The sequence below is a fragment of the Myxocyprinus asiaticus genome, chromosome 32 (assembly GCF_019703515.2).
Source record: "Myxocyprinus asiaticus isolate MX2 ecotype Aquarium Trade chromosome 32, UBuf_Myxa_2, whole genome shotgun sequence".
Taxonomy (NCBI): domain Eukaryota; kingdom Metazoa; phylum Chordata; class Actinopteri; order Cypriniformes; family Catostomidae; genus Myxocyprinus; species Myxocyprinus asiaticus.
In genome coordinates this window covers 29,445,705-29,455,991 of record NC_059375.1, presented here as the reverse complement: position 1 = coordinate 29,455,991, position 10,287 = coordinate 29,445,705, and the positions used below count along the sequence as shown (strand labels likewise).

The window sequence follows — 10,287 nt, the reverse complement described above, 5'->3', positions numbered from 1 at the left end:
CACACATACACACACACACGCACACACACACACACACACACACACACACACACACACACACACCCAGAAAACACAGAAACACACATGCAGACACATACACACAAATTGCAGCCTCTAAGAAAAGCAGCTGCATCAGTTTTCAGAACAGCGCTCTCTCCTCCTCCCCTCCCTTCTCTCTCTCTCTCCTGTCTCATGCTTACCCACTCAACCTCAGTCTCCCTCCGTTGCACATTCTATCCCTTGCTCTCTCTCATGTTTCCGCTCTCTCTCTTTCTTGCTTCTCTTGCACTCTATATGCCTGTTTTTCTGCCAAGGTCTGAGTCTTTCAGTGTGGGAATGTAGCGATCTCGGAGACAGGACTTCCTTTGAATTCTGCTGCAATGATGGATGCGAGGCAGAGGCTCGGATGTGCACTGACAGAAAGGGAGAACTGAGGGCAGGGATTGTGAAAAGGGATCAGATGGATTTAACCCTCGCAGCTATCTCTGCCTGATCACAGTACACGATTCTCCTATTGCTCTGCTGTTCCCTGCTGTGGTGTGGATAACTGGCTGTGTGTGTCCACTAAATAACCGCTGGAGAAACGGGAGGGAAGATCCAAGCAGTGTATCCAGAGACAAAGCGCCGTGACAGGGAGAGAGAGAGAGACGCAGAGCTGTCCCTTGAGTCGATCTGTGCTTCTGACGCTACCTGAACTACCCCCCCCCAAACACAAACACACACACACACACACACACACTTACACGCACATATACAGAGGCAGGGCTGCGCCAGCCGCGATGACCGATGCGTTAATGCAGCTGTGAGAGAAGAAGATATGCAGCAGGGAGCTGCCCTAGCAACTCAAACACTCAAGGATTTACAACAATTTATTTGATTCCAGACAAAACACAGACGGATCCGTGCCTCTGTTCGCAAACTTAATTTTTGTTCCATTTTTCATCTCTATATGGAGCATCTTGGGAATTACAACTGGTTCTATGGAAGCTGAACTAAACAGAGGCTTGTTCCCAGAATCCGCCTACCCACAAAAACCCAGTCCTCTTTGGTTCCTGACTGAGTGCGTGCGTTTGTATTTGTAGGTGTGTGTGTGCGTGTACGTGACTATTGGTGTCTTTGGGCTTAGGTTTTTTTGTACCGTATTGTATAGAATGACTATTTATGTGTTTATGTATAGGCTGATGTTTGCAGTGTTATTCGTTTGAGCTGTCTGTATTGCATGTATCTGTAGCTGTGGATGAGTGTTAAATTAATATTAATGAGATGCCCAGTCTTGGCTCCTTCCCCAGCCCCCACCACTGCTTGCGCTGCTTCCTGGCTTGGCCCTAAACCCCAGAAGCATGAGTGAGAGAACTGCATTAGGGGCCACCATGGAGACCATGACCCTGGAGGAGCCCGGGGCTGAACAAGCCTCTCCTCGGGCCCCAGGGCCCCTCCGCTGTGGCCCCTGTGCGGTGTGGCCCCGCCAGCAGACATGGCTTTGCGTAGTGCCCCTGCTGATGGGCTTTGTAGGCTTGGGCCTCAGCCTGATGCTTCTTAAATGGATTGTAGTGGGCTCGGTGCAGGATTACGTCCCAACTGACCTGGTGGATGCCAATCACATTGGACAAGACCCCATTTTTCTATCTAAACCCAGTGCCCTGCCCAAAGGCCCTAATGGCTCCACATCTACCACTTCCGCAGCACCCTCAGTGGTTCCGGGTTCGGCAACCCAAGCGGCTGAGGGCACAGGTACAGTGCAAAGGACTCGGATTGGGCAGTCCTCAAACCACACGGCCAGTAGTAGTAGCAGCAGTGGAGATGGTGGGGCACTAGGGGGAGGCTCAGGAAACAGAGCCCCACACCTGCATAACAGAGTGGGAACACAAGTGACCAACACCACCACCACCACCAGAACCACAAATCTCACCCCACCAGGTGGCAAGGAGGTGACCCCACGCAGTACCACTGTTCGAAAACCCAACGGGGAGGGTGGCAGCCGAAATGCATCTCCGTCTGCACGGTCCGGGCCGGCAAGTACGACCACCACGAGTACAACAACAACTGCTTTGACAACAGGCTCGACCACTACCCAAGAAGCCCAGCCAACCTCCACTCTTGCGTCCCCCACAAAGCCTGGTCAGCGCTGGAATCACGGACGCTCCTTCAAGGGCCCCTCCACCAAGCCTACACGGCCACACCATCGCTTCAGGACCCGTAAGTGTGATCATCTTAGCTTTTTGATAGTCATGAATGGATGTGGGTCTGCATATATGCTTTTGTGAATGTGCTGTTCCAGTTTGTCTTTTTTTGTCCGATTTGAAATTATAAAAATAATATTGTTTTATTGAACACATGACTATGTTTTTTTGAAGTCTAAGCTACTTGATGTAAGTTGTCACCTTATTTTGCTTGCTTATAATAAAATCCCCCAGCAATTTCATGTGCATCAGGGCAGATATACATTCTAGCTCTCTGTTCAGTATTACAAAAGAGGGAGTTAAGCACTCTAATAGAGCTTGTGCTGCTGAGTTCATTAGTTCTGCATGGTAATGAGAAAGCATATAGGAGACTTTTTTCTATCTTAGCCTTTATCTGCTCTGGGTCATGTGGACAACGGTCTGCCCACTTGCTTTATGTATTTCATATTGGTTTTCTGGAATAATGACTCCCAGTGTTGCAGCTTCTTTTCTTTCTATGGCATTAGCATGTTCTCCCATTTTAAGCAGGTCTGGGGTATTGTCAGAAAGAGAGATTGTGTCTGACCCAGAGCTGGCTCACAGCTAACGTGCACAAGGTGATGGGGGATAGAGAGAGACAGATAGAAGGCAAAAGAGGAAATGTAGAGCTGGAGAGGGTGCTGCTCTCATCCTGTCAGTGGAGATCAGGCTGCAGGGTGGAGATTCCATTTAGATAAGTACAGATATGAGTAATGCAGAAGGTATGACAGGTAGACTTAAGGCAGTGGCTACACACTAAGACACTCTCACACAGATTGTGTGCACACAAATGCACACACATGCACACACATGCACACTAGAGAAAAATGAAAGCGAGAGAAGAGGATCTGGTTTGGGTTATCATTTTTTTTTATTTTTATTTTATTTATTTTTATTTTTTTTTTTGTTCTCCAGATTATAGATATGAGAGTGCTGGCAATGGGAAATAATGTTTACATTGCAATGTGTGTGTGTGTGTGTGTGTGTGTGTATTTGACTCTATGCATATCTATGTACATCTGTATGACAATAATCTGTCTCAGTTCATTCATGAATCCTCTGAGTTCCCGGTGAAAGGATGTGATATCCAGACCAAAATCCAGGTTTGTTTAATGTTAAATTTATGAGGAAATATATACTTGTATTTTTTCTCAAAAAGAGAAGTAGGCCTATATTGGTAACACTTTACAACAAGGTTCCATTTGTTAATATTAGTTAACAAAATTTGTAACAATATTATTTTTACAGCATTTATTAATCTTGGTTAATGTTAATTTCAACATACTGTATAATAATACATTTAAAAATTAAAAGTTGTAAATGTTAACATTAGTTAATGCACTATGAACTAACATGAACTAACAACGAACAATTGTATTTGTATGAACTATCATTAACAAAGATTAATAAATGCTGTAAAAATATATTGTTCATTGTTAGTTCATGATACATATTGCATGAAGTTGCAATGCGAAATTAATCTGCATGCTAATTTGATACACTTCTCTAATCAAACCTGGAATGTTGTTTATTTATAAATCAAGGTGTTAAAAGCAGGCCATCAATTTCGAGTGTCAGTAGCCAGTGTGGAGTTTGAATGTCATCCAGTCCAGAGACTTTAAACAGCCCCTCAGAACAAAAAGACAATAGCAGAGATAGCTTAAATGCATTTTCACATTACTGCTCCCACTACTTTCTCAATAATTGTGTCTTGGAGATCACGGCACGGTTTATGGCAAATTAATCTATGCAGTTAACCTTCCTTTGTGTGTTCTATGAGAAAAACAGTCCAACTCTGCATCTTTATGCCCTAGGGTGGCAGTCTCATCATGGCTGACTTTTATTGAATTTTGTTTTTCTTTATAGTTATGTGTGAATATGTATGCTGAATCCAACACCCTAGTCAACAGTAAGAACATAGCTTGTTAAAGAGAAGCTAATGTATAATTTAATACCACACGTTCTCTCTTTCTCAGTTTAGTTAATGTTCTCTTGTGCTGAAAGTGCCCTGGGGTGAATACTGATGAGGGGAGGGATCTGGGGCAAAAGAAGGCCTTGAACCTGGGGCTAGAGAAGAAGAAGCCATGCTTACAGTCCAGATTTGCAGACCACATGTCTGTCTTTTACATTTATTAATGTGTTGGCAGTGTATGTGCTCCAACCTGTGACTTGCTGGCAAGAGAACTCTGGACAGAGAGGTGAGATCTTCATGACATTACTATATTAATGTACTGCTGAACTTTGTGCAGTGCTGTTGCAAGGAGTATTTTCTACATATTGAAGTAACATGAAATGGGACTTTAATGAAATGGTTGGAGGACAGATTTGGTTCTGCATCAAAGACAGAAAGTAATTGTTGAAAAGACCAGCATATGTTGTGATTTGGATGCTGGTGAGCTGGTGTCCCAACTAGGCTTTTTTAACTAGCTTAACCAACAAGACTTCCTTGGTGAACCAGCCTTATAATTTCTGGAGAACAACATGGTTATACTGTACTTGTCCAGCTAGACCAGAATGAACCTAGCATCTGGACAAGCAGGAAACTTTTTGATAGCCTAAGCTTGTCTTAACTGCAAAAGAAATTTTTTTTTACTCAGTATTTTGTCTTATTTTCCAGTAAAAATATCTAAACATCGACAGAACAAGTTATATTTACTTGAGATGCAAAATGTCATAAGATATAAACTTAAGTTTTGATTTCAGATAAATCTAACAAAATGTACTGAGGTCAAATTGTTATGTCTTGTTTTATAAAAATCTCATAAAATTTATCTGAAGGTTTAGATAGAAAGGTTTATCTGAAAACAAACTAGATCAGGACCAAACCACCATGAAAATCCCTGATGGCCTAAGCTGGTCTTCACTGCAGAAAATCATTTTCATACTCAGTATTTTTGTCTTATTTTACCAGTTAAAGTATCTAGACATCATTAAACATGACACATTTATGCATTTAGGCGTTAGACACTGAGTCTTGATTTCAGGAAAATCTAACAAGATTTAAGCTTAAAACAACAACAAAAAGTGTTCCCTTAGATTTTTTTTTTTTTTTTTTTTTTTAAACCCATAAACACTTTTTTTTTACATGAATGAAAACAAGACTGTGAGCAGGGTTGGGAGGGTTAATTTTGAAATATATTCCACTACAGATTACAGAATACATGCTGTAAAATATAATTTGTAACGTATTCCATTAGATTACTCAAGGTCAATAATGTATTCTAAATACTTTGGATTACTTCTTCAGCACTGGTAGATTTTTTCATTGTTTTGACTATAAAAACTCTGCCAGTACAGTAAGATAAAATACACATGTTAAAAATACATCCTCTGAAAAACCTAAATATCTTATGCAGTGTTGTTTCTAAAGCAAGATAAAGCAAATTGATCTTGTTTTAAGGATTTTTAGATATTTTTACAGGAAAACAATAAAAAAAAAATATTATCAAGAATAAGATTTTTGCCCTAATATCAAAGGTCTTACTAGAAAAGAAATTATGATACAATGTGAATTTTCTTGATAAAAAAATATGATCGTGCCTGGTAACATGTGCATGTACAATGGCTAGAAATAACATTTTAGCTTAGCGTAAAGCTGACAATTTACACAAGGTTTATTTCTATTTCTTGTGCTCCAAACTTACTTCAAACTTACTTCTCTGTCTGCTCGTATGAATGTAACACATTATAAGAAAGTGTTTCACCACTGCTCAAATGCTCATTGGATCGCATCATTTATATGTATACATTTTTCCATCTGAAAAGACTAAATATTAAATGAAACAAATGACAATAAAATGCAAAGTAATCTCTTCAGTAATCAAAATACTTTTTGAATGTAACTGTATTCTAATTACCAATAATTTAAATTGTAACTGTAGTGGAATACAGTTACTTATATTTTGTATTTTAAATACGTATTCCCGTTACTTGTATTTCGTTACTCCCCAACCCTGGCTGTGAGGGACAGTCTTACAGTCTCTTAAATGGCATCTACTGTATGAAGCTCTCAGATCACATCTAATTAGTTTTTTGTCAACTGAAATTTCTTGGAAAGATGTTTCTTTTTCCCAGTGTGTTTACAACGGAACATTTCAAAACACTTTAAACAGCAGCACAACCGAATGAAGAGACTGTAAGCCTATTCTTCACAACCTTGATTTCATTCACATCAAAAATACAATATGGCGCTACTGTGAATAAGGGTTTTTAGCAATAAAGCCTTAGTAAATTTAGTTAGATTCTTCTAAAAACAAGACCTGTATTATGTCATTTTGAATATTAAGTAAATGTACTTTATTGTAGAAGGATGTTTAGATATTTTCTCTGGAAAGCAAGACAAAAATACTGAGTATAAGTTTTTGCATTGTTTTCATCAGGGGTTTTAGGGCCAAGCTGAATTAGTTTTTCTGAAAAGAAATTGCCAAAGGAAAGAATAGTGAACTGTAAGTTGGATTTTCAATGTGTTCTGCAATATTGTGTCGGGTAATGCATCACTGTATAATACAGTATAATACAAGCCCGTTCCACTGCTGCTTTGACTTTCTCTCTGAGGATCTACAGGGCGAGCACATGATGAAATGCATGGGTACTGGCCATGTGCAAATGCATTCATCTTTACAAATGCAAAATGATCTCATGTTTTGTGGGTTTTGTATGGGAATGCATTGGGAGAGACGCTGTTGTATATTCCATAGGATCCCAGTTGAATCAGAGAGGAAATAACATAATTTTCAAATCACCCCAATGAGAGCGTATCTCACATTTATATCGCATTTGCGTTATTATTTCATTGTTCTGAAGGATGACATGCTGCCATCCATTAGCAGCAGCATTGAAACCTGAGCTGCTCATCTTCTCTCTACCTTCTGACTGCATTTCTTCACCCTGGCACAAAGCATCCTCTGCCTTTACATTTCATACTCTAATATTATCCTTTATTTTCTCCTCCTCCTCCATTTCTTTCGCATGTTTCCTGTCGTTTCTTCTCTCCCACTCTCACTTTCCTCTGTTATCTTCTATCTCTGTCTTGCTCCATCCCTTTTTTCTCTTCCTTTTTCTCTTCATGCCTGTGTTTCCTGTATGTTATGATAGTCTCTGTCTCCTATGTTTGGGGTTTGTTGCTCAGGGGCTAAGCCTCATTACTTCCTGTGTAAAGAGGCAGTGGGCGGCTGGAGCTCTAAATGAAGCTGGCTATCTGCCTTTAGGGGGCGGGGAAGCTTCTTCTCTGACAAATCATTGTGATTCCATGCACACCTTTCACGGCACAGTTGAAAGCCAGCGTGGTTGAGCGGATTTTGTCAGGTATGAAAGCACAGCAGCATTAGGAGAGAAACAGGGAACACGTCCGGCTAAAGCCTGGGGAAAGAAATAGCCAGAAAATCACCATCTTGCTGCTAAAATAGAAGGCTTTTCACATAGAGGCAGAGAAAGCTCTGATGTGGTGATTAATAATTTTGACACGCTAACATGTAGTATGCACTCATGTGCGTTGTATACCTCAACCCTCGCAGCTCCAGCAAGAAAGGTGTACCATAAAATCATATACAGGGGTTAATGGTTAAAAGACAGAAATCCATTTAGTGGCGTCTCTAGGGAGGTCAGCCGGGCTTTTGCCTGGGCCAAGAGGAGGGTGGTTCCAGCTGCTGCTGCCACACTGCTCTCCCCAGATACCGGCAACAGGATAGTCACATGATCTCAACCACCAATCACAAACTGGGAGATTCGGAGAGTGAGAGACAACCTTTCAGAGGAACTTCTCATGCTACTTGGATAGCTAATGATATCTCCCAGTCCATTTCAGTATAAAGTACCATACTTAGTACCTTTTATCTTCTGGATTAGATTACTTTTTATTCGCAAGATGTGGCATGACATTTTCAATGGGCTTCAAGCTGTCCTCTTGGACTCTTGTGTAACTGTGCATTTACAGACTGTCCTCTCTGGAGTGGCCTTGTTTGTTAGTGACATTTTCATGTGCCGAGAGCGCTAGACTCTCTCCTGTCTAGAGAAAGGGTGAGATTGATGTGCCCCAATGTGTAGTTGCAGTAAGTAGCAGCGAAGGCCATCTTAGGCTTCTTTAATGTCACTGTGTGATTTATGTGGACAAAATGTCCGCTGGGAAGTGGGAAGAATTTGGGGGACGGATGTCTTGGCGTAGGCTGAAATATTAATGCATAGAAAGAGAAACGTGTAGAATGCATGTGGCAGGAAGTGTGAATAATTGATGAGGCCTCTTTTTAAAAGTGGTGAGGATGTCCCGTTCAGAGTAGCACGGGGAAATGTGGTCTAGTGTGCATGTTCTCACCACAACACAACACTTTCAATACAGGGACGAAACCAAACTGTAACCAATATGACAGAGTGTGTCATCAACATACATGGAGTGCCACAACATGCTTTTAACCACTTATTTTAATATTACAGTGTTTCCAATGATGCTGAGGTCAGTGAGACAGCATTTTTCTTAAAGGGATTTAAAGGGATCACTTTCATTCTATTGAAAAATATGACATTTTGAAAACAGCTGAATTACAATTATGCCAGGTAAAAAGGTAGTTATGTTTGTTACTTAAAATTAGTGTAATTAGTTACTCCACAACACTACTTGTTAATTGCTGTTCCAGTAAGCCACATTTTTTATTTTTATTTTTTTTTTTTTTGTTGCCTGCAGAACATTGGCTTGGTTTACAAAAAATGCATTTTTCTTATTAACATATTATTTTATTATTTGGTATTTTTGTCTTGTTTTTCAGTAAAAATACCTAAACAAGATACATTTACTTAAGAAGCAAATTTGATGATAAGATGATAAGAACATATTTTTTTCGTAAAGCTTATTTTTTCATTGAAAAAAAATATTGTTTACAATTGTATTTTATTTGCAGAACATGGTCTGTCTAATGAAGCAGGTTGACCAAGGAATTCTTGCACTTTAAGCTAGTGAAGCAGGCTAGTGGGGACACCAGCAAATGCACAAGCATCCCATGATGGGGACTAGCACCCAAAACACAACATACAGTATATTGGTGACCAACCATTTCATTTTTTTTTCAGGACAGTTAATGTGGAAAACAGTTTGTTCTGAAGTAAAACCAGGCTGCGACCAACTAGAAATAGTTTAGTACAGTGTCAAACCTGTGGCTCTTCCAGTGACAATCATGTACAATAATGATGACACTTCACAGCATTTACACACCAGCCCAGAAGTATATCTCCCAATGAAACCACGCAGCCTTGATCTCTTGTCTTCTTTGGTCTCTTATTGCCTTTTCCACTACTTTCTATCCATCCATTCATGGGCTGAAACATCTTGTCCTCTAACAAGATATGACATGATGTTATTGCATACTGCTATGGCAGAGTAAAGGGGATTACGGCTCAGTTATTGCATATCCTCTGTATTGAATTACGCTTATGCGAGGCATACAAGTTATCAATTTGCCCGGAAATGGATAGATAAGCATAGATTGAAATGAAATTTAAGGTTTTTCCACCTGCTGTGTTGGAACACCCATGATTATAAATGGGATAAAGTACTTGGAGAAGAATGTTTCAGGATGTGTTTATGGATGGAGATTCCACTTTATCTGAAACTCCACTCAAGCTACACGCACTGGCCTGCTGTCAGATGACTGCATTCTCATGGAGTTTTGCTGGCTAACTCTAGTGCTCTGCTTTACCCACCGGGATTGGAGACGGCTTGACCAGTGCCAGAGCCATATAGGACTTATGGGCCCTTATAGGAGTCTCTTACCTCTTCTTAAGTAAAGTTCAGACAGGGGAGTGGCCTGGTACATGCTGATGCTTCTTTGTGAGTGACCTGAGTTTGGACCCTGCTCAAGTCATTTTCTGATCCCAGCAATATTACAAAATGTTTATATTTCTCATCATCTCTTTAAGATAGTAGTTCCTTAATTTCTATTCTTCAGTGTTATTACTATCCCTTTATCTTGCCTCAAGCATATGGCTAAACCCAAAGTTGCATATTGGTGAGTCCCCTTTCTGTTGGTCGGTGTGGATTGAGAGGGGTGTTAATACACTCGGTGACCTATATGAGAGTGGTGTGCTGAGATCGTTTGAAAATTTG

General features: G+C 40.4%; 1 protein-coding gene across 2 annotated transcripts in view; it reads left to right on the top strand.

Moving 5' to 3' along the window:
- Nucleotides 1-263: 263 nt before the first annotated feature.
- Nucleotides 264-10,287, top strand: part of nrg3b (neuregulin 3b) — a 268,809-nt gene continuing 258,785 nt past the window's right edge. For both annotated transcript variants that reach the window (XM_051668095.1, XM_051668094.1), the window contains exon 1: nucleotides 264-2,196. In XM_051668095.1, the coding sequence (XP_051524055.1) occupies nucleotides 1,341-2,196 (856 nt within the window). In that variant the 5' untranslated portion in view covers nucleotides 264-1,340. The remainder of the gene's footprint in view (nucleotides 2,197-10,287) is intronic.